This window comes from Coffea arabica, chromosome 11c (assembly GCF_036785885.1).
Source record: "Coffea arabica cultivar ET-39 chromosome 11c, Coffea Arabica ET-39 HiFi, whole genome shotgun sequence".
NCBI lineage: Eukaryota > Viridiplantae > Streptophyta > Magnoliopsida > Gentianales > Rubiaceae > Coffea > Coffea arabica.
In genome coordinates this window covers 26,623,968-26,647,818 of record NC_092330.1, presented here as the reverse complement: position 1 = coordinate 26,647,818, position 23,851 = coordinate 26,623,968, and the positions used below count along the sequence as shown (strand labels likewise).

General features: G+C 46.0%; 3 protein-coding genes across 3 annotated transcripts; all 3 read right to left on the bottom strand.

Moving 5' to 3' along the window:
• Positions 1 to 8,423: 8,423 nt before the first annotated feature.
• LOC140016514 (uncharacterized) lies at positions 8,424 to 9,374 on the bottom strand. The gene has a single exon (XM_072070050.1). It carries the CDS (start codon positions 9,372 to 9,374, stop codon positions 8,424 to 8,426), a length of 951 nt encoding a protein of 316 aa, XP_071926151.1.
• Positions 9,375 to 16,420: 7,046 nt separating this feature from the next.
• On the bottom strand, positions 16,421 to 18,550 carry LOC113715964 (uncharacterized). Its single transcript, XM_027240267.2, has 8 exons — positions 18,454 to 18,550; positions 18,113 to 18,360; positions 17,828 to 18,031; positions 17,655 to 17,747; positions 17,480 to 17,581; positions 17,053 to 17,385; positions 16,570 to 16,806; positions 16,421 to 16,441 (listed from the first exon to the last, which is right to left on the bottom strand). Exons 1-8 carry the CDS (start codon positions 18,548 to 18,550, stop codon positions 16,421 to 16,423), a joined length of 1,335 nt encoding a protein of 444 aa, XP_027096068.2.
• A 200-nt stretch (positions 18,551 to 18,750) lies between these two features.
• LOC113715963 (uncharacterized) lies at positions 18,751 to 22,314 on the bottom strand. The gene is made up of 4 exons (XM_027240266.2): positions 20,835 to 22,314; positions 20,082 to 20,745; positions 19,486 to 19,585; positions 18,751 to 19,398 (listed from the first exon to the last, which is right to left on the bottom strand). Exons 1-4 carry the CDS (start codon positions 22,312 to 22,314, stop codon positions 18,751 to 18,753), a joined length of 2,892 nt encoding a protein of 963 aa, XP_027096067.2.
• Between the last annotated feature and the right edge of the window lie 1,537 nt (positions 22,315 to 23,851).

The following is a 23,851-nucleotide window of genomic DNA, read 5'->3' as shown; positions in this document are numbered from 1 at the left end:
GCAATCTTTGCTTGAAAAATGTCCACTGTGCCTAATTATATTCAATTCACATCTAAGTGAAAGCAAAATGTGCGTTATTCTTGTTTGTTTTGAAAATTTGGAATGATACTTCAAGCGTTCGTTTCTCTACCCATACAGATTTTTATCATTTGCTTTCCCATTTGAGCCTTTAAAAGAATAATTTTGTTTCAAATAAGAGTCTTAATGATCACTACCCTACATTGGAAAATTCTTAGATATCAAAAAGGGAGTGGATTTTCAATGACCATTTCGTTACTTTGGTTGTCATGAGGTGTAAGAATGATACTTTGGCCATCATTTCTACAACCTAAACACTATTTATCCCTTGCGTTCTCATTTGAGTTAAAATGGGTGGTTCTTTTCAAAAGCACTTATGATCACACCCCACATTGGGGAAGGAGATTGGAGAATTTTACGGGGAAAGAGAGAAAAGAGAAAAGCAAAGATGCTAAAATTAAAAAGAGAAGAGAGAATTGCAAATTGGAAAAATTTGATTCTATTTGGGCTTTCATTTTGAAAAAAAAAAAAAGAAAAAGGAAGAGTGTCCGGCAAATCACCTATGCTTCACAGATATGGATGAACAAGGGTTTTTCTCAGTCAGTTAATTCAGATATATGCAAGAAATTTCGCATTAATGAAAGTTTCATTTCAGAGTTAATGTAAGGAACGGAATAAAAGTCAGGCCCTTTTCTTTTCCAATCAAACATTCTATCCCTAGTTATCCCTTTTGAACTTTCAGAATAAAATACTTTGTTTGGCAATCCCTGAGAATCGCAAACCCCACATTGGGGCAAGTTTGAGTTGAAAAAGAAAGAAAAGTCCCAAGAGATGAAAAGTGATAAAGCAATAAAATCAAAAGCAAAAAAAAGAAAAAAGAACCTCGGTTAAGCATAAATTGGGGCGAAATTTTTGGAAAAGTTCAAAAGAATGGCAGAAGGACGAAAAGAGAACAAAATGAAAAAGAAAAGAGTCTCAATTGAGAATAAACTGGGGCAAGTTCTGATTTAACCCTAAAATAGGGTTGGCGCAATAATGCGATCTCAGGTCGTTGAAACCACTTTTGAAAATCCGCTTTCAAGCCTTAACTTTTCTAAACACCCCACCAGACCCCATTACAAAAGCCAAAAGTTCTGACTTCTGTTCTTCGCAATATCTCTGTCAAGAAATTCTCTAATTGGCAAGTGATGCTCATATATTGATGCTAAGGAAATTTTTTAAATGTATTTCTGAATTAATTAGCTGTGAAGTTGACACTGCTCTTCATGTGAAAACCCGCGAAGGCACCTTTAAAAAAAGAAGAGAAGGAAAAAGGAAAGGAAAAACGAGCGAAATAAAGGCAAAGGAAATGCAAAAAGATTCGATGCTGAAAGTCCCTGTGAGTAATGGTAAAAGTCGAGCAAAGTTCAATATCTGGGAATCCAAAAATTGGGGCAATTTTTGGAAAGAAATGCGATCTTCAGTGCAATGTCCTTAAAAATCTTATTTATTTTAACTATCTTCTTCAAGCCGCATGACAAGCTCATAAAGTCCATCATTGACTTATCCTTCATGACAATTCGAAGTGAGGATTATACTTCTGAGGAATCTATCAATCATTTGTGATCTTAAAACTATAACCTGTTTCCACATGTTTAGCTATCGTTTCTGCCCACATGTTACAAGCCTAAAAAGCTTATATGTGACTAAATTTTCTTAAGAAATAGGGGTGACAAACTATTTGCTTTCACTAAGATGTGATATGGAATGGATTACATACCATTGGGCACAAGAATAAGACAGATCCTAACCTCCCATTTTTCTTAGTCACCGCAAAATCAGAAATAATACCGACTTGATTGGTCTTGAAAGATGAGTTAACAAGGAGTGGTGACCCATTACCCAAAGTGAAGAAGCGCTGAGCTTCCCCGGACCGAGTTGACCTGACTAGCTCGGCATGCTGATGGTAGAGCTGGTTCCAAGCCTGCAAACCAAATAAGAATGAACTAGCAATGGGGCCCCGAGAGTTGTCCCCGAGGGCACTCCGACGGTCAAGTTAGTTTTCCAGTGAGTCCAGTTCACGGAAGTAAGCAGTCGAGAGCCGTTTACCAATAGTGAGCGTCCCTTTTTTCCTTGGTGTGAGTTACCTTTCATACCTGCTAAGGGAGTCCGACCTCCGTACGTTTCGGGGCTTGCCCAGAATAGCCCGCATCCCACACTTAGGGGGATTTCCCCCGACCTCTGCAGGATGGCCCCCCAGGTCCTTCTGGAGCTCTAGTGGTGGTGCGGCCCAGGACGGCTGCTAGAGGCCTGACGTCGAGGCCCAGCTCGGTCACACCTGGGCTTCCACGTGTCCCGGCCCAGGATGGGGCCTCTGCACTAGCCCCCTAGATTAGGTAGGGCTGTCAGGCAGACCTAATCTACCCCTGCCACGTGGGAGGCCAGTGCCGCGCATTGCTCTGCCCTTTCGGTACAGTGCGGTTTGCAGAAAAGCCGCGCCCACGTCCTTTCAGTTGTCGCATCTCTTCGGTTCCCGTACCATCATTAATGCGTTCACATGGGACGGTTCGATTTCAAGCAACCGTTTTCCCCCCATTTTCCCCCTATAAATAGGGGTCACCAGATTTTCATCCGCTCCATTTGTCACTTTCTCTTCCCTTTGTGCATTTGCATTTCCATTTTCCAGCAACTTCCGGCTTCCCGTGCCCAGGTTCCGGCGACTCTTCCATCCTCCCCCTGCTTCGATCATCAGTAAGTCCCTTTGCGATTCTTTTTCCTTTTCCCCTCCTTTCACAGTGTCTCTTCCCCCTTCTGCCTCCTCCTGCTTTTTATGTCGGGTTATTCCGACGTTACTTCCACCGCATCCCAGAGTCCGGCCCGTCGTAGAGACACCAGGATCTTCATTTCTTTTTCATCCTCGTCCTCATCTTCGCCTTCACCTTCTCCTCTTCCTCCTTCTTCCTCTTCTGCTTCTAACCCGGACCTGCTTGACCCCATAGACATTATGAGTTCTTCTTCCGACCGTTCTCCTTCTGCCCATTCCCCTTCAGCCCGGGAGCTGGAGGAGGCGGTTGAACTCGATGCCTACCTTGAGCGGCGGGCCGGCTCCACCCCCTCCCCCATGTCTTCCCATGACTCTCCTGGCGGGGCCCATGGAGGAGTTGGAGAGGATAGGGACTCCTCCGAGGGGACCCCTGGCCCTAAGAAGGGGGATGATCCCGAATTCAGCTACGGCTACCCCAACCACGAGGAGGTCACCATCTCGCCCGAGGCGGTGGCCAAACTGGTCAGGTCCTACTCTATCCCCCCGGCCTTCGAGCCAAGGGCTGTTGGGCCCGGCGACCGGGCCAGCCGACCTCCCCCCGGTTTCGTAGCCGTCTACAAGGAGCAGTTGATCGGGGGGCTCTGCCTACCGATCCCTTCGGCCCTGGACGAGATCCTGAGCTATTGGGGGCTCAGGATCACCCAGGTCCACCTTAACTCATCAGAATCATCATAGGATTTCTGATCTATTACAAACTCTGCTCCATTCCTTACTCTCTCTCCCTCTTCCGAGCTACTTTCGTCCTCAAGGCAGCCCTTATTGGGTGGTATTACTTCTCCCGCCGGACCGGGAGCCAAGGTCGGGGGGACAAGGGCTGCCAGGACTTGTTCTATAAATTCTCCTCTTCCGTCAAGAACTGGAAAGGGGACTTCTTCTTTGTCAAATCCACCGGTTTTGACGCCACCGTGTGGAAGGTCGGGGAGGTCAAGACTGACCCCTACCCGAAGGACCTGGAATCTGAAACCCTCATCCAGCTGTTGAGCTCTAAGATAAAGCTCGCTGCCACCAAGTTCTCCAGCAAGCAGATCTCTGCGGCGGGGCTGATGGGGACATTGTCCGGGTCCCCTGGCGAGGTGGTGGCCTCCCCTATCGACCTCGACGCCTGTAACGCTGACCCTGACCCTGTAACTAGTTGCATTTGCATATATGTATATCTTCTTACCGTCCTGTTTTGGCTGATCCAGCGATGTTTTTTGCAGTTAGGAGGCTTTTCCAACTGCTAGGCGCACCCACTGAGGAGGCTACCCCCACTCCCCACCCAGAAGCTGCCAAGGAGGCCCCTGGGGCGGCCAAACCCCCTGAAGGAAGCGTAGGACACTTCTTCCCCCTCCAAGAAGGCCGCCAACAACAAGAAGAAGGCGACCAGGTAGAAGAGGGGTTGAGGGGACGAGTCCTCCCAACCCGGGAAGAAACTCGCGCTGGTCCCCGCACAGCCTCCTCCCCTTACGCTGGTATCAGGGGGGCCAGTCCACCTGGACGTTGGCTCTGTCGAGGAGCATGCCCGGGAGTCGCCTCCCCCGCTTGTGGCATTTCCGCCACATAGCTCCCTTGAAGCCAGGCCAGTCCCCCACCACGCACGATCCCCGCCGCTTCTGTCCGTCCTGGGAGCTCTCCATCAACGACCGAGCCCAGTTTCCCGAGGTGGCTCGCGAGCTAGCCAACCCTCCCGATTGGAGGTGGATGGAGCTAGCCAACCCTCCCAAGCTCCTGGACGCGTATTACACCGCCCAGGCTCAAGTAAGCCTTCTAGCCCGTGGGCCAGTTGTGACTCTGTGTTTTGGTTAGATAGCGTAACGTGCTGACCTGTTTTCCCTCCTCCTCAGGCCAACACCGCTGGTGCTGCCCTAGCGACCCGCTTCTCCGAACTGTCTCCCGACTTGGAGAAATTGCGGAAGAAGAATCGGGAGACAGAGCAGAGGCTTACCCAGGCCCTTAAGGAAGCGGACTCCCTTAAGGCCAAATTGGGCAAGGTCGAGAAAGAGCTGGAAACAGCTCAGGTCCAGCTCGTCTCCACTAGGTCGGAGCTCAACCAGGAGAAGGCTGGTGTGGCCAAGCTGAGGGAGGACCATGCCATCGAGCTCTCCGGCACCGTCAGCCGGGAGCGGAAGAAGGCTGTTTGGGAGTTCATCTCCTCCTCGCAGTTCGCCTAGGACGTCGCCCTTCTGAACTGGCCCATCATCCAGGTCGGCTTCACGCGAGCCCTGGATAGGGTCAACGCGCTCGGCCTGCCTGGCTTCGACTTGGTTGCTTTTAAGGAGTACAACCCTAAAGCCGAGGAGAAGGTAGACTGGCTCTTCGACGGGTATTGCAAGGGGCATGCCCTGAAGGAGCTAGTGGGCCGAACCGACATGGGAGCCGAGCTGGCGGAGGTTCCCTTGGAGGAGGGCGAGTCTCCCGGCAGAGCTTCCGGGAAGGAGCCAGTGGCCTAGGGCAGCGACCACTCCAGAAATCCTTTCCGTCTCCTTATAAGGATGTGACCATGCTCCAGTTGAAAATGCTCTTGAAGGTCTATCTGAGACGGAAAGGCTCCCCTGCTTCTGGGTTCCTGAATAGCTTTCACCATACGCCTCTCAACATGCTTAAGGTGTACCTTCAGCTCCTGCTCCAGGCGAGTCATCAGCACGAGGAGGTATTCCTTTTGTAGCCCAGTAGGCTTTGTAATAGATAGGCTGGAAGCTTTGTAATAGATAGGCTTTGAATGCATATACTCGAAGGAGATTTCCTTGTAACTTTTTCCTCCACTCCACTGCAACAACTAAAGCTAGGCGTCGACCTCCTGGGTTGAGCACCAAATGCGTACCTCCGTCAATCTAACAACTAAATCATTAGAGAGAACCAGATTGTCGAAACCCTGTGCCGACCTCCCGGGTCGAGCACCACACCGTCCTACCAGGGCAACGTGCCAGCCTCTTGGGACTGAACACCAAACCTTAAGGATTTTTCCCGCCGACCTCCTGGGTCGAGCGTCGCGCTCTCAGATCCCAAGTTTTAACCCTTGCCGACCTCTTGGGGTCGAGCATTCACCTGGAAGTTTTAATCAGTGCCGACCTCTCGGGGTCGAGCATCGCCGAGCGTGGAATTTTCAGAATCTTTCAAAGTTTTCCAGTCGCGCCGACCTCCTGGGGTCGAGCACTCCCGCATCCATTATTAACCCTTAGCCCCCCACTAGGACATTTAGGGAGGGAACGCTAAGTGTGCTAGTGTAAGATTCAAACTTAGAAGGCAAACAAGTACAAATGAAATTAAAACTTGAAAGTCGAGCCTTTATTGAATGATGAAACTGAAATTTGGATTCCAAAGGACAGACAACCGAACACCCTGGTCTAACCTACGCTACAAACAGTCGCAGATTGGAGAAGTGCCAAGTGCGGGGTACCTCTGATCCATCTATTTTCGCTAGCTTGCAGTAGCTAGCTCGGCTCGCTTCAAGGACCTTGTCTGGGCCTTCCCAGTTCCGGTCGAGTTTGTTGTAGCCATGAGCTCGGCTGACCGAGTTCTTCCTTAGGACAAGGTCCCCCGGCTGGTACTGTATGGTCCTCACTCTGGAGTTGTGATAGCGGGCGAGTTGGCTTTTGTACTTAGCCATCCGTACCGTCGCTTCCTCACGCTTAGCCTCCAGCATGTCCAAGTTGTACCTCAGTTCTTCCTCGTTGGATCACGCAATGAAACTCTGTGTCCGGGGCCGCAGAGATCTGCTTGCTGGAGAACTTGGTGGCAATGAGCTTTACCTTAGAGCTCAACAGCTGGATGAGAGTTTCAGAGTCCAGATCCTCCGGGTAGGGGTCAGTCTTGACCTCACCGACCTTCCACACGGTGGCGTCAAAACCGGTGGATTTGACAAAGAAGAAGTCCCCTTTCCAGTTCTGGACGGAAGAGGGGAATTTATAGAACAAGTCCTGGCAGCCCTTGTCCCCCCGACCTTGGCTCCCGGTCCGGCGGGGGAAGTAATACCACCCAGTAAGGGCTGCCTTGAGGACGAAAGCAGCTCGGAAGAGGGAGAGAGAGAGTATGGAATGGAGCAGAGTTTGCAATAGATCAGAAATCCTATGATGATTCTGATCGAGTTAGGGTGGACTTGGGTGATCCTGAGCCCCTAATAGCTCAGGATCTCGGCCAGGGCCGAAGGGATCGGTAGGCGGAGCCCCCCGATCAACTGCTCCCTGTAGACGGCTACGAAACCAGGGGGAGGTCGGCTGGCCCGATCGCCGGGGCCAGCAGCCCTTGACTCGAAGGCCGGGGGGATAGAGTAGGACCTGACCAGCTCGGCCACCGCCTCGGGCGAGATGGTGACCTCCTCGTGGTCGGGGTAGCCGTAGCTGAATTCGGGATCATCCCCCTGTTTAGGGTCAGGGGTCCCCTCGGAGGAATCCCTATCCTCTCCAGCTCCTCCCTGGGCCCCGCCAGGAGAGTCATGGGGAGACCTGGGGGAGGGGGTGGAGCCGGCCCGCCGCTCGAGGTAGGCATCGAGCTCGGCCGCCTCCTCTAACTCCTGGGCTGAAGGGGAATGGGCAGAAGGAGAACGGTCGGAAGAAGAACTCATAATGTCTATGGGGTCAAGTAGGTCCGGGTTAGAAGCAGAAGAGGAAGAAGGAGGAAGAGGAGAAGGTGAAGGCGAGATGAGAACGAGGATGAAGAAGAAATGAAGATCCTGGTGGCTCTACGACGGGCCGGACTCTGGGACGCGGTAGAAGTAACGTCGGAATAACCCGACATAAAAAGCAGGAGGAGGCAGAAGGGGGAAGAGACACTGTGAAAGGAGGGAAAAAGGAAAAGGAATCGCAAAGGGACTTACTGATGATCGAAGCAGGGGGAGGATGGAAGAATCGCCGGAATCTGGGCACGGGAAGCCGGAAGTTGCTGGAAAATGGAAATGCAAATGCACAAAGGGAAGAGAAAGTGGCAAATGGAGCGGATGGAAATCTGGTGACCCCTATTTATAGGGGAAAAAATGGGGGGAAGGCTGTTGCTTGAAATCGAACCGTCCCATGTGAACGCATTAATGATGGTACGGGAACCGAAGAGACGCGATAATTGAAAGGACGTGGGCGCGGCTTTTCTGCAAACCGCACTGTACCGGAAGGGCAGAGCAGTGCGCGGCACTGGCCTCCCACGTGGCAGGGGTAGATTAGGTCTGTCTGACAGCCCTACCTAATCTAGAGGGCTAGTGCAGAGGCCCCATCCTGAGCCGGGACACGTGGAAGCCCAGGTGTGACCAAGTTGGGCCTCGACGTCAGGCCTATAGCAGCCGCCCTGGGCCGCACCACCACTAGGGCTCCGGAAGGACCTGGGGGGCCATCTCGCAGAGGTCGGGGGAAATCCCCCTAAGTGCGGGATGCGGGCTATTCTGGGCAAGCCCCGAAACGTACGGAGGTCGGACTCCCTTAGCAGGTATGAAAGGTAACTCACACCAAGGAAAAAAAGGATGGTCACTATTGGCAAACGGCTCTCGACTGCTTACTTCCGTGAACTGGACTCACCGGAAAACTAACTTGACCGTCGGAGTGCCCTCGGAGACAACCCTCGGGGCCCCATTGTTTGTTCATTCTTATTTGGTTTGCAGGCTTGGAACCAGCTCTACCATCAGCACGCCGAGCTAGTCAGGTCAGCTCGGTCCGGGGAAGCTCAGCGCTTCTTCAGATACCCAAGACCCCACATGTGCCGCACATATCCCTTCATGGATTTCGCGAAAGACATAATCACCTTTCTCGGGAGTCACGCACTTTAGCCAGGGAGATAAGTATGACCTCCTGTAGAGGGTTCCCCCAGCGTAGGCGTATTTGGCAGCTCTGAGCTGGATCCGGCGAGTCTCGATTTTGTTCTCAGGGAGGGTACCCGAGCTGAGGAAGTTTACGAGGGGGGTCATCCAAGTGGCCGAGCTGTCTATAGCCAGGACCTGGACCTGGTCGTTACTTTTCTGCTTCACTACCTCTACCAAAACTTCCTTGTTCAGGTACGCAAAAGAGGAGGATGCCAGCTTTGACAGGGCATCTGCACGCTTGTTTTGCGATCTCGGCACCCGCTCGATTTCAAAGGCATCAAACAAGGCTGTTGCCTCCTGCACCTTGACCAAATACTTCTTCATGACCTCCTCCTTGGCCTCGTATTCCTCGCGAACTTGGAGGACGACGAGTTGAGAGTCGCTCCGGACTTTGATTGCGGTTATACCTATCTGGTGGGCTATCCGCAACCCCATCAATAGGGCCTCATACTCAGTCTCATTGTTAGATGCGGGGAAGTCAAACCGGAGAGTATAGGTCAGCTCTTCCCCGGTTGGCGAGATGAGCAGCAGACCTGCTCCACTTTCTTCCTTGCTGGAGACCCCGTCTACGAACAGCACCCATGGCTCCTTTGGCCATGCATCCTCGCGCAGAGGGCTTAGTTCGTTTAGGGTCAAGCTGGCCCCCTCAGTAAGGAAGTCTGCCAAGATCTGGGCCTTGATGGCTGTGTGAGGCTGATAGCCGACGTCATGCTCGGCCAGCTCGACGGCCCATTTGGTCATCCTGCCCGAGACTTCGGGCTTGGTGAGTATCTGTCGGAGGGGCTGGTCGGTCATGACGACGATACTGTGGGCCTGGAAATAAGGGTGGAGTTTTCGGGCAGCGTGCACCAAAGCCAGGACCAGTTTTTCGACGGCGTGTACCGCGTCTCCGGCCCTTGTAGGGCACGACTGATATAATATATCGGCCTCTGAACCCCCCTGTCCTCCCGCATCAAGACCGCGCTAACGGTTTCGTTGCAAGCAGACAGGTATAGAAACAGGGTCTCCCCCTGCTCTTGGGCGGTCAGAGTGGGTAGCTCTGCTAAGTATGCCTTGAGGTCGGCGAAGGCTTTTTGGCACTCCTCCGTCCATTGGAAGTCTTTAGACGCATTTAAGATGCTGAAGAAGGGCAGCCCCCGGACCGTGGAGCGCGAGAGGAATCTGTTCAGTGCGGCCATCCTTCCTGTGAGCCGCTGGACCTCCTTCATGTTCCTTGGGGGGGCCATGTCCATGATAGCTTGGAGTTTATCCGGGTTGGCCCGGATCCCGTCCCGAGACACCAGGAATCCCAGGAACCTTCCCGACCTGACCCCGAAGGTGCATTTCTTCGGATTCAGCCGCATCCGGCTCTCCCGCAGGATGCCCAGGATTTTCTTCAGGTCGGGGACGAGCTGCTGATTAGTTCGGCTCTTAACGATCATGTCATCCACGTAGACCTCCATGCTTCTGCCGATCTGATTCTGGAGCAGTTTGTTGACCAAGCGCTGGTAGGTAGCTCCCGCGTTCTTCAAGCCAAATGGCATAATCCGGTAGCAGTAGGTTCCCTCCTCTGTGATGAAGGAGGTCTTTTCCCGGTCCTCTTCAACCATCTCTATCTGGTGGTACCCCTTAAAGGCATCCAGAAAGCACAAAACATCAAATCCCACAGTAGAATCTACTAACCTGTCGATTCTCGGTAGAGGAAAGCGGTCCTTTGGGCAAGCTTTGTTGAGATCCGTGAAATCCACGCACATCCTCCAGTCTGGTCCTCCTTCTTTACCAGCACCGGGTTGGCTAACCAGGTCGGGTAATAGACCTCTAAGATGATCTGGGACTCCAGCAGTTTCCCGACCTCCTTCTTGATCACCTCATTCTTTTCTGGGGCGAAACTCCTCTTTTTCTGCTTCACCGGCTTGAAGCGAGGATCCACGTTGAGGTGGTGGATTGCCAGGTCGGTCGGGATCCCGGGCATGTAATCAACTGACCAGACGAAAACTTGGGAGTATTCCCTCAATAGGGCCTTCAAATCCTTCTTCTCCTCAGGGGGCAGTAGCTTGCCAATGCGGATTACCTGGTCGGACCGGTCCTCCCTCAAGGGGAACTCCTCTATCTTGTCTTGGGTGCCCAACTGCCGAGCTTCCTCCCCTGAAATGTAGGGTTCCAGACAGGTCGTCTGGGCGACCACCTTCTCCCGTCCTTGAAGCATGGCCAGGTAGCAAGTTCGGGCCACCTCTGGATCACCGCGTACCTTGGCTATTCCTCCCGAAGTGGGGAATTTGACGCTGAGGTGGAGCGTTGATGGGATAGTTCGGAGAGCGTTCAAGGCAGGCCGACCCAGGAACACGTTGTACGGAGAATGCTGCTTCACCACAACGAAGTTGACAGAGATGGTCCGGCATTTGGGGGCCTGCCCTATCGTTACCATCAGGGTGATCATTTCCTCCGGGTTGATGGGGGGTCCGGTAAAACCCATCGGTGGTGTCCGAACTGGGGTCAGCTGCCCGTCCTCCAAGCCGAGCTCCTTGAACACCCGATAGAACATGATGTCAACCGCGCTCCCTTGGTCGACGTACACCTTTTTCACCCGATAGTTGTTGGTGACAATGTCTATCACGATGGCCTCATGGTTCCCGGGAGTTAGGGGAACCGCATCCCTAGGTCCGAAAGTGATCTCCTCGTCCATGCGCAGTCGCTTCAGGGAGTCATCCTCCTCGAGGGAAGGTCGCCTGTTCTTCCGGGCTGTGTGACAGTCCCTCCCAGTGGGGCCTCCGGCGATGGTGTTTATCAATCCAACCAGGTTCTGGGCCTCCTGGTCGGGGGAAGGACCCCGACGCTCGTCACGCCGCTCAAGGCGGTCGCGCCGCCGGCCTTCACCCCGATCTCCGCGGTAGGTGCGTCCGGGCTCCTGGCCGGAACGACCTTGCAGCACGAACCGTCCCAGGAAACCGCGTTGGATCAGATCTTCGATCTCCTTCCGCAGGGCCCAGCATCCCTCCGTGTCGTGTCCCACGTCGCGGTGAAAGGCACAGTACCGGTCCTGGTTCCTTTTGTTCCGAGGTGTCCCCATCTTGGGCGGCCGATCTCCCAGCCCTTCCGCCTCCATAACAGCCAAGATCTGGGCTCTAGGCCGTGTTAGGGGGTGTAGCTTTTCTCCGGGGGTGGCGGCGGAGCAGGGGCTTTCTCCCTCGAGAGCCGGTCAAAGACGTTTTTCTTGGCCGGAACATCCTTGCCCTTTGGGGGGTTTGTCCGTCCCTTCCGATCTCCGAGCTCCCGATCTGACTCTTTCTTCAGACGGCCTGCCTCCTCCGCATTAGCGGCCGCGTGCGTCCTGGTCAGGAGCTCCTCCAGATTTTTAGGTGGCTTCTCGGCCAGCTTGTAGAAGAGCTCTCTACCCTGAGCCAATTCACGAAGGCGGCCATGACCACCTTTTCGTCTTTGTCCCTGACTTGTAGACTCTCCGCGTTGAAGCGGGTCATGAAATTCCTCAGGGACTCGTCAGGCCTCTGCCTGATAGCCATTAGGTGGGTCGCATTTTTCGAGTAAGTTTTCGAGGAAACGAACTGGGTTACGAACTGTCTGGCCAGTTCAGGGAAATTCTGGATAGACCCTGGGGCCAGGCCTTGGAACCAGAGCCGAGCCTTCCCCTTTAAGAACATGGGAAAGGTCTTGCAGCGGATCTCATCCGCGGCTGTTTGCAGACGCATGTGCGTCAGGAAGACTGAAAGGTGGTCTTCCGGGTCGGTTGAAGCATCATACATCTCAATGCTCGAGATCTTGAACCTCCGGGGTAGAGGGTAATCCTCTATCTCCCGGGGAAAGGGCGAGGTGGAGTAGTTGTTCTCGTACAATTGCGGTCGCAAGATCTGCTCGAACTCGTCCTGGACAGGTTTCCAAAGGAGGTCGCACGGCCGGCTCTTGACAGACCGAGCAGGGGAACGCTCGAGCCCATTCCGCGTGGTCTTCCATGGGGAGGGGTCTCTTGGACGGCTCCCCGCGGACAGGTCGCAGGAGTACCTCTCGCTGTCCCCGACCACCGAGGCTCGGGGGCGAGGGGGAGTCCGTGGCCGTTTCCTTCTGGGGGGCTAATCGCGTGACTCATCCTCCGAGGGGTCGGAGAGTGGTTCTTTCTCCTTCCCCTTTGCCTTGGAGGTCTGTGCGCCACCGGTTTCGCCCCCTCCTTCGCCTGCCGGATGATGTCTTCCAGCATAGGGAGGTTCTCCGTCACGAACTGGAAAATCTGCTGCCTCCGTTCCCCCGACAGGGCTGAGCCCCCAGCGCTCCAATCTGCCCCGGTCTCTATCCGCCGGGAGCCCTCACCAGCTCCAGGGCCGGTGCTATCCACGGTCCGCTTGGAACGGGTCCTTGCCATCAACGCAACTGCACTTACCTCTCTCGTTCCCACAGACGGCGCCAACTGAAGAAGCGCTGAACTTCCCCGGACCAAGCTGACCTGACTAGCTCGGCGTGCTGATGGTAGAGCTGGTTCCAAGCCTGCAAAACAAATAAGAATGAACTAGCAATGGAGCCCCGAGGGTTGTCCCCGAGGGCACTTCGACGGTCAAGTTAGTTTTCCGGTGAGTCCAGTTCACGGAAGTAAGCAGTCGAGAGCCGTTTGCCAATAGTGAGCGTCCCTTTTTTCCTTGGTGTGAGTTACCTTTCATACCTGCTAAGGGAGTCCGACCTCCGTATGTTTCGGGGCTTGCCCAGAATAGCCCGCATCCCGCACTTAGGGGGATTTCCTCCGACCTCTGCGGGATGGTCCCCCCAGGTCCTTCCGGAGCCCTAGTGGTGGTGCGGCCCTGGGCGGCTGCTAGAGGCCTGACGTCGAGACCCAGCTCGGTCACACCTGGGCTTCCACGTGTCCCGGCCCAGGATGGGGCCTCTGCACAAAGCATTAATGCTAAAGTGAGGAAGAAATCTTTTGTAATTTGGTATTATTTTGAAAAATTTATTATGAAATTTGCTATATGAGTTTAGGCAAGACTTTTGTTTTTTCACATTATAGGTGGGTATGTGATTACTTCCTAAGATTCTAGGAAACACAGTTCCTTAATTTGATAAATGGAGAGTCATCAAAATAAAATTTTTCAATCAAATGGGCCCACACTGGGGCAAATTCTTTTATTTGTGAGATTTCGCAAAATAAACCCACACTGGGGCAAATTTTATAACACGTTTGAGGATTTCGTCCAAGAGTCAAATAAGACATTTTCGAATCTATCACACTGCTCTTTTCATGAAATTTAAGTGCATGTTGTACTTTGATAAGCCCCCTATGCAGGTATTTATGGCTGAAATGATGAAGAAGCATCTATTGTGGCGGAGGGCAGATAGCGGAAAAGTGGAGTAAGAAGAAAGAAAGAGAAAGGGTTCGACACTGGGGCAAATTATTTTTGAAAAAAATTCTCTCGAAAATATCAAAAATAAAAAATCCAAAAAAAATCCAAAAACAAAACAAAAATCCAAAAAAATCCAAAATCAAAAGTCAGAAAATCAAAATCAATTTCTTGTTTCTTATTTAATTCTTGTTGGCAATGTCTCAACGTATGCCGCGCACCCTTCTATCCCCCCTTTCTTGACAATAACACTTAATTATTGATCCAAGTAACCAATTGAAGGCAGGCTCGGGTGCTGATCACACTGACCAATTATTGATCCAACTGACCAATTGAAGGCAGGCTCGAGTGCTGATCCTACTGACCAATTGACCAATCGAAAGCAGGCTCGGGTGTTGATCCCACTGACCAATTATTGATCCAAATAACCAATTGAAGGCAGGCTCGGGTATGGATCCCACTGACCAATTGAAGGCAGGCTCGGGTGTTGATCCCACTGACCAATTGACCAATTGACCAATTGAAGGCAGGCTCGGGTATAGATCCCACTGACCAATTAAAACAATGTCGACAGGCTCGGGTATGGATCCCACCGACCAATTGAAGGCAGTTCAGATATTATCCACTGGCCGATGCTATGGCAGGCTCGGGTTGTTATCCCACTGATCAATAGTACGGTTGGTTCAGATATTTTTCTTACTGACCAATTGAAGGCAGGCTCGGGTATTGATCCCACTGACCAATTAAAACAATGTCGGCAGGCTCGGGTATGGCTCCCACTAACTGATTGAAGGCAGGCTCGGGTGTTGATCCCACTAACCAATTGAAGGTAGGCTTGGGTGCTGATCCCACTGACCAATTGACCAATCGAAGGCTCGGGTGTTGATCCCACTGACCAATTATTGATCCAAGTGACCAATTGAAGGCAGGTTGGGGTGCTATCCCATTGACCGACCGATCATCAAGGCAGGCTCGGGTATTCATCCCACTGATCAAATGAAGAATGAAGGCAGGTTTGGGTGCTATCCCACTGACCGACCGATTATCAAGGCAGGCTTGGGTTGTATCCCACTGACTGTTTTATCTTATTGAATTTCATTGCCACTAAACATGGGTTAGTCCCACTAGTGTGCATTTCATCACATTGCCATTGAACATGTGCATTACATCTTATCGTTAGACATGAGTCAGTCCCACTAACACTTCATTTCACTGCACTTCATCCCGTCATCATTAAATATTGCATCAATCTCACTAACGTGTGTTTTATTTTTATATATCCGTCAGCATGGGGTCTAACCCACTGACGTGTCTTTTGTACAACATGTCGGGATCAAATTTTTGTCCTATCAACCTCGGCAGGCTCGGGTTTTATCCCACTGACCTTTTTGTGTTTGTTTCAGTACATGGCAAAATAATTACAGGTAAGTATTTGGTGTCTACGTCTTTGTCTCGAATTTCTTCGAAACTCAGATAAAAATGGGCAAACTGTAGACACCAAATTTTTCTCAGTTCCATTTTTAAATTTATTTTATTTCTTTTAGTTTAATTTCTTACTTTATTATTAGCATTCGTTCTTATTTATTTAATTTTGTTTGTTTAAGGGAAAAAAAGAAAAAAGAACAAAACACAAAAACAAAAAAATATATAAGAAAAATAAGTGGAAGTGTGCATCACTACTACAAAAATGTCGTTTTACGACATTTAAAAGCGTCATTATAGCTCGATGTAATGACGTTTGATCTATGATGACGCTCTGCTAGAAACGTCGTCCATTCCAGCGTCACTATAGGTTTATGACAGTTGTACGAGTCCTAATTTGTAGTTCTGTTGGCATTTATAAATGTTATTATTTATCGTTTTAATGACACTTTTAAATGACAAGAAATGCTGGAGAACAGGTAAGGTTATATGAATCTAAAGTGACACTCGATGCCTGTCATATATTGGATCTATCATGACACTTCTATTATGTAAGTACAATAAGATATTATGACACATTTGCAGTATAAGTAAAATGAAATATTATGACACTTTTATGGTGTAACTAGATTAGGTTGTTCTGACACTTGTTAACATGAAAATTTGTGAATATTATGAACTGCAAAACTCGAAGTGGTGACACTTTTAAGTGTCAATACATCATATTGCATTAGCCCTGTGTACCATCCGGATTTTCATACCCAAAAGCAGAATCACATTTCATCCTGCCTGCACAATATAGATTCTAATTTTTGGAATAATAAAATTATTAGTACCATCTTATAAAGGAAAATCAAGGTGATTTACATTTTCATAGTAATTAGTGCAATACAAGCAGCCAAACTGGTGCAAAAGTACATCATCCAAGTAACTTACATGACTACTATGTCAACAAATTACATGCCAATTCAGAGATTTTTCAAAAGTTATGAGTATTGCAGTAGCATTGCCAATACATATCAAAGAAGCAATAGTTCAACAAGAACTCAACAAAAAACGCATTGACAATGTCTTCACAAAATAGCCATTTGACCCAAGGATCCTTTAGTTTTCTTCAAGAATCACCTACAAGTGTCATAAACCAAGAAATAGGAGTTACAATCACATCTACAGCTCTTCTTTTACAGTTTTAATGTTAGAAAATAAATAAAAACTAAGTTAAACAAATGATAAAGATAAGATAAAAAGATTACCAGGCTTATTGGCCAAGCAATAGCTACTCCAATTGCATCTCCAATCTTGCGAAAATTATGGTATGGCCTCATTAGCTCTTCATCATTCTCTACAGGCACATTCACATGGATTTCACACCAATATGATCCCAAATGTGTGTCACCAACTTCAGAAGTTGGATCCAAATTTCTAACCACTCCAACAGCACAAATTTTGCTCGAATCAACCATGCTTCTTACTGTAACTTTATCCCCAACCTTAAAAATATATAACCACATATAAGAGAGCAAGTCTTGAACAGATATTCAATACACAATACCACAAGAATCAACCCAAAATGACAGCCACAACAAGTACCAAAACCAAAGTACAGTCCATTACAATCAATAATGATATCCAAAACAAGAATCTCCACAATTAACATAAAGCAATTACAAACATGTTCATGAAAACCATTTGTGAACGCAACATCTAAAAAAGGTCATAATTGAACTGTTTATTACTTTTATTGGCCAAAGAATAGCATTTGATGACTGTGAAGTATATCTTTGCTGAGATGGCGAACTTTGTCCTTGTGATCTTCCTTGTTGAATTGATTCTAGTTGCTGAATTCTTCGCTCCATTTTTGACATCGCAGCGCTTTGTTCCATAACCAAGCGAAAACATGTTGAACGACTTGGTATATCACCCCACAAATCAGATTGTGTAACTCCTAAACCATATGTACGAACTCTTCCACTCCTTTCTTCACCCATTACTCTTGCAAACACGTCATTCCTACCCACACTATCTTCTTCTCCTTCTGGAAGTTGATTTTTTAAGCCTTCCATCTCCTCCTAAAATTAACAATTCAAAGTTATTATATTCTCATTCTTATCGTAATAGAAAAGGCCTGTTTATGAATGAAGTGAATAAGCAGCAATAACATACCATTTTTTCCCCAACTTTATAACTAGATGGCACTCCATTAGAATTAGTGTAGCATATGGTGAACATATCTGCTCTAGAGAGAGGATGCCCAACCTTTTTTTCCTACATATAATAGTACATCCAAAGAATATATTAGAATGAAAAATTAGACGTTGTTACCAATTTAATATTATACCTTTTCTACTCGAACTTGAGCAAATGGCTTTTTCCCTGTACTATGATTCATCTTTTTCTTCTCTCGATGCTTCTTGTTTGTTGCAGATATTCTCTACATAGTTAAACATAACAGAAAATAGTTAAGTATAGGCAAACAGAAAAAATGATCACTACTATGACAACATTTCATACCTTTGACTCTTCGGAAAGCCATTTAGTTAAGATATTTCTCCATTGCTGTGGAGGAACTCGTTTTGGTCTTTTAAGCACTTGACTTTCAATTGATTCATTTGGACTGAAATAAGTTTTCTTGAGAGCATGCTTCCAGCTTCTCCATTTCTTTCCTATTGATTGCTTAACTCGTTCTTCTATGCCAACAGGGAGATCAAATTTTTCCTGTAATATTGAATACTCAATTAAAAGAGAATAAGCATTCAACTAATGTAGCAGGTTCAAGAAATGGATACCTTTTACTACATCTATCATGTCATTCTTTAAAGACTTGGGAATCTTACGCCAACTATCAATGTCAATTGGTGCATATTTTCCAATTCTTGCCAATGCTCCCAAAAATTCATTGAATTTGCTTCTATTTGTACCAACTGGCTCACCAAGTGTATTGAATTTCACTTTAATTCGCTTGTCAGTACCATGTCTACCCCAAATGTGTCTCATATAAGTTGGTCCCCGAGTTTTCTTAGGCTCCTCATCATCAGAACCACCACCTGCAAGTATAATAGACAATTATGACATATCTTATGAAGTAGCAACTATTATATGTAAATGAAATATTAAGTAATTAGTAATGAATAACATACCAGTGCCTTCCTCATTTTCCAAATTTTCAGGATCTTCATCACGCAATTGAAAGCTCCTTTCTCCTCGATAGCTTTTTCCTCCTCTTGTTCTCGCCATATTTGTACAACTACAATTTTAAATTCATAACAAAAAGTGTACAGCTAACAGCATATTACCATGTAATAAACAATAAGGCATAAAAAATTTAAGCATGTAGATACACCACAATTCAATACATAAAAAGCAACCGAATTTACTGGACATTAAAGCAAAATCAATAGATAACATTCATTTAATTTATATAAGATAATAAAAGATCATCCCTTGGAACTGGATGCCACTCTAGTAGTATCAACTATTTCTCCTATGACACCTTGTCGAACCCAATTAATGTCATCAAATATAACACTTTGATGACTACTTGAAGGCTGACTTTGCAAGTACATCTCAACATCTATAGGATCCATCTTCAAATCATCTCGTGGTACAGTTGGAATAACAACATTCCATCCCTTATCCAAAGGATCCTCCACGTAAAATACTTGCTTCACTTGGGATGCAAGAACGAAGGGTTCATGGTGGCGCTTCACATTCATAAAATTTACAAGTGTAAACCCATCATCATCTTGTTTCAATCGTTTCCCCTTAGAGACCCAATCACAGTCAAACAAAACCACTCTTTGACCTCCACCATAGTCCAATTCTAGAATATCCTTTAAGACACCATAATAGGCCAAGTCACTTGAAACCGGATTCATATCCTTGGTGCTTGCGAAACTTGAAGTTATTGCAGTAACAATCACCCCGCTATTCTGATTTTTTCTTTTGCTCTCCAAATTTTTTGTATGGAATCTAAAACCATTCACAATGTATCTCTCATACTTCAAACCCACAACATTTGGACCCTTGGCCAATAATCTCAAATCTTTTGAGATAACTTCATTCTCGGGTAGAAAATCATCCACCTATGCAAAATAAAAAAGTAAATTAATAAAATAATAATACAAATTTGGACAGCTAAAAGTACAGTGATACTTTGTATATTAACTCACATGGTTATCAAACCAATTTGCAAATGTCTCACTATGAATTCGCTCCTTTTCATGTCTTGAACTACGCAAATGCTGCTCTTCAACCAATTTACGGTGTTGGCTTCATCAATTATAAAAGTCAATTAAGATAGTTGTCTATATACATCTATCATTATTAAAAGATGATTAATTTTATAAAACAAGTATAGAGTACAATTACTTACTTGATATATGGATCCATGGCTTCACAATTGAATATCACATACTGATGTGCTTTTTTTATGGTTTCATCATCCATTACAACTGAATTTTCTTAACCTAATGGCCGACCTTGTATAGAAAAAATCTCAAGTCCTTTAGTTGAACTTTCACCTCCATCTTCATTTCTACTTGATCGATTGAACTTAGTTATCACTTCATCAGATAAGTAGAGAGAGCAAAATGTCAAGCACTCATCAACTAGGTACCCCTCTGCAATTGAACCTTTAGGCCGACTTCTATTTCAGACATAATTTTTCAAAGTGCATAGGTACCTAAGACAATTACAAAAGTAGTAAGTGATTAATAATGAAACTCACATAGCAATAAAATAGAAATTATAAAGTTATAAAAGTTACCTTTCAATCGGATACATCCAGCGATAATGTACTGGACCAGCTATCCTTGCTTCGGTTGCTAAATGACCGGTCAAATGCACCATTATAACAAAAAATGATGGTGGAAACACACGCTCTAACTGGCATAGTACAACAGCAATTTCCTTTTCCATACGAAGTAGTTCCCGAGGACAAAGAGCTTTACAACATAAATCTCTAAAGTATTTGGACAGCTTTATCAATGGAGACAGCACCGATTTTGGAAGAAGTTTTCTATAACAGAGTGGTAACAGTTGCTGCAATAATATGTGATTGTCATGACTCTTAAGTCCGGTTAGTTTGGGAGGTTTCAAATGCACGGACTTCGAAATTGTGGCTGAATAACCATCCGGTACTTTAACCTTTTTCAGAATTTTACAGAATAACTCTTTCTCCTTCTTATCCAAATAGAAACATGTTGGAGGCAAGTATGCTCTCCCAAACTCATCTGTAATAGGATGAAGACCTGCTCGTATGCCCATTTCTTCCAAATCACGCCGTACACCAAGGTTATCATACTTGCCATCCACATTCAATAATGTTCTAACTATAGTCTCACATACATTTTTTTCAATATGCATGACATCAAGACAATGACGTAACAAATTGTTCTTCCAATATGGCAAGTCAAAAAAATGCTTTGTTTCTTCCAGTTAAAGGATAATTCAGGGTTATCATTGACTGCCTTCCCAAATTTGATTTTATAAGATCTCAACTCCTCCAAGATCATATCACCTGTCAAGCGAGGTGGTGCAACTCCATGTTCTTCCTTTCCATCAAAGTGACGTTTATCTTTTCGATATGGATGCTCATTTTCCAGAAATCGCCGATGACCCATGTAACATTGTTTTGAACCATGTCTTAAATGGTGTGAAACGGTGTGCTTATGACATACTAGACATGCTAAATAACCTTTAGTACTCCAACCAGATAAATTAGCATAACCAGGAAAATCACTAATGGTCCAAAGTAAAGCAGCATGCATCTGAAAATTTTCCTTTGATGATGCATCATAAGTGGTCACACCTATATCCCACAATTCCTTCAACTCAGCTATAAGAGGTTGAAGGTAAACATCAATGTTATTCCCAGGTGCATATGGGCCAGGAATGAGTAGTGACAGCATAAAGTATGGCTGTTTCATGCACATCCATGGTGGCAAATTATAAGGTATCAGTACTACCGGCCATGTACTATGGTTCACATTCATATTTTTAAATGGATTAAATCCATCAGAAGCTAAACCCAATCTGACATTACGAGGATCTTTTGCAAATTCGGGATTTTGGTAATCAAATGATTGCCAAACTAGAGTATCTGCAGGATGTCTCATGCGACCATCCTTAGTACGACCATCGACATGCCATTTCATGAAAGATGCTGTTTTAGATGACATGAACAGACGCTGTAATCTGGGTTTAAGCGGAAAGTGCCACAAAACCTTGTGGGGAACCTTTCTTTTTTCACCAGTAGGATCATCCTTTGTTCCTTCCCACCGTAGATGCTTACAAGTGTCACATTTTATCTTTGATTCATCTTTTCCCCAATACAATGTGCAATCATTAGGACATGCATCATATTTTTTGTATCCAAGTCCTAGTTCTTTCATTATTTTTTTTGCTTCATAATAAGAATTGGGTAGATTTACACCTTCTGGGAGTGCTTGCCTCAACAAATCAAGAAGTGTATTAAATACAGAATCGGGCATTTTGCTGAGACATTTAATATGTAACAAACGGACCAGAAAAGATAGTTTAGAGAATTGCGGGCAATTTGGATAAAGAGGCTGCTTCGAATCATTTATTAAATTGTAGAATTTTTCTGCATCAATATTCGGCTGTTCTGTTTCTAATCTTTCTCCCATATCTAGGTCCCGATTTAGAACTCCTAATGCATCTTGTAACAACCCCTGCATATCATCTATGGGATTGAGTGGTAGAACTTCATTTGATGAGCCATGTGAAGATGTATGATGCAAATTCGAAGATACCTCTCCATGAGCTAACCATTGAGTATATCCCTTAATAAACCCTTTCCATATCAAGTGTGATTTGGCCTGCTCTCTCGTGACAAATACCCCATTCCCACACCTAATGCATGGACATAAAATCATCTCCCCTATACTTCCATTCGTAAATGCAAAATCAAGAAAATCTTCTAAACTAGCTTTATACTCATCACTTGATCGTGACATACTCATCCATCTTTTATCCATGTTCACATAGATTCTAATTATAAAAAGAAAAAAAGCCTCATTAGCATTTCAACGAGATTCATAGAAGACACAAATCACTCATGGAATATCTTCTAAAGTAAAGATACCAAAAGTATCAAAACAGAATGTTAGAACCAATCCAAGTGTTCTAGACATATCAAAACAGAATGTTCACATATCCAGGTGTTCTAGACATTTGAGTAATAAGAACTAATCCAAAAGTATCAAAACAGAATGATATCAAAAGGAAAGACAGCAAAAGTTCAATTCCAGATTGTAAGACACAAACTATCAAACAGATGGTAGGCACAAAAGAATAACAGTCTACAAAATTCAAAATTAGTCCAATAATGTAGCCAATATCAATTTGAGATAGAGAACTTAGACAAAATATTAGCAACCAAACTAATCAGCAATAGAAGTTCTACCCAATTGAAAATAACTGCCACGAACTTTAATGTATTGGTAACCTAAGAGTAGCAGAAACTGAATGTATAATTTTGCTTACCAACAACTCCAATTTGCTCCAAGGGGAAAGGGAATCAACGATCAGTGCTCGCAGGATGGAATCAAAGATGATGGCCGCTACAAACTTGAAACTGCATTGATGGAATAAGCTTGACTTAGTCACCACTTTTTTTTTTAGTCACAAAAAGAATATTATATTATGGAAATGAAGCCTGAAGAGGCAAAACAAAATGATACAACATGATCCCGTATAGTTGTGGTATGCATTAAGCAAAAGATGAATGACCACAAGTTACAAACAATACATCTATCCTTCTGTAGTTCTCCAAAGTGTCTTAGACAAAGCATCACACGTCTTCCTACTAAAATGCCGCCCTTAAGACCAACATTGAGTTTCATGATCCTTGTAGACTAGTAACACTTTGACAGTGAAAAAAAATGTGGCGTATATGACAATGAACCATATAGATATACTCAATAGATCCGTAGAAAGAATTGCAAGACCTGCTAACAAGCAGCAATTTTTTTTCTTTGGTTTGGTTTTTGGTGCTGCAATTTTGAAAAAGGAATTAGCAAAACACAGATGAGATGTCAATACTCAAAAAATGAAAAAAGCATTTATGTCAAAAAATTATTGAGCAGATATGAGTAATTTATCATCACATATCAAGCCTATTAAGTGAAAAGAAGTTTCTAATGTCCAGTACGCAAACCAACTTTTTCAATATTACTATTACGGATGAAAGGGGAAGGAAATTGAACTCTATAAAATGCAAGAATGGTCAAACTAGACTTCATTTTGGCCATCATATGCAAATCTTGGCATCACGCATGACCTATGCTTCAACTATATAAATAACTGAAACCTGATGCTACTACATTAAACTTCTCTGTATCGCTAGTTCTTATAACTTCTGAGCACAAGGAAAAAAAAAGTTTTGGTTCATTAGTTGCATTAATAAAAAAAAAAAATCTGGTAATGGGAAAGAAGGTGGAACATGGGCAAGAGAAAGAACAATCTCAGTTGTCTTAGTCTACAGGGCTAATGTGGTGATGATGTATGAGCTGC

What these genes read in the sequence shown, in the direction of transcription:
- LOC140016514 (XM_072070050.1), bottom strand. Translation starts at nt 9,374, where the DNA reads ATGACCGACCAGCCCCTCCGACAGATACTCACCAAGCCCGAAGTCTCG.
- LOC113715964 (XM_027240267.2), bottom strand. Translation starts at nt 18,550, where the DNA reads ATGGCGAGAACAAGAGGAGGAAAAAGCTATCGAGGAGAAAGGAGCTTT. An exon ending in ATAAAGTTGGGGAAAAAATG is followed by an intron (nt 17,386 to 17,479) that starts GTATGTTATTGC and finishes TGTTAATTTTAG; the next exon opens with GAGGAGATGGAAGGCTTAAA. An exon ending in CTATTCTTTGGCCAATAAAA is followed by an intron (nt 16,807 to 17,052) that starts GTAATAAACAGT and finishes TATATTTTTAAG; the next exon opens with GTTGGGGATAAAGTTACAGT.
- LOC113715963 (XM_027240266.2), bottom strand. Translation starts at nt 22,314, where the DNA reads ATGGATAAAAGATGGATGAGTATGTCACGATCAAGTGATGAGTATAAA. An exon ending in TGGATGTATCCGATTGAAAG is followed by an intron (nt 19,586 to 20,081) that starts GTAACTTTTATA and finishes TAATTGATGAAG; the next exon opens with CCAACACCGTAAATTGGTTG. An exon ending in CAAATTGGTTTGATAACCAT is followed by an intron (nt 19,399 to 19,485) that starts GTGAGTTAATAT and finishes TATTTTGCATAG; the next exon opens with GTGGATGATTTTCTACCCGA.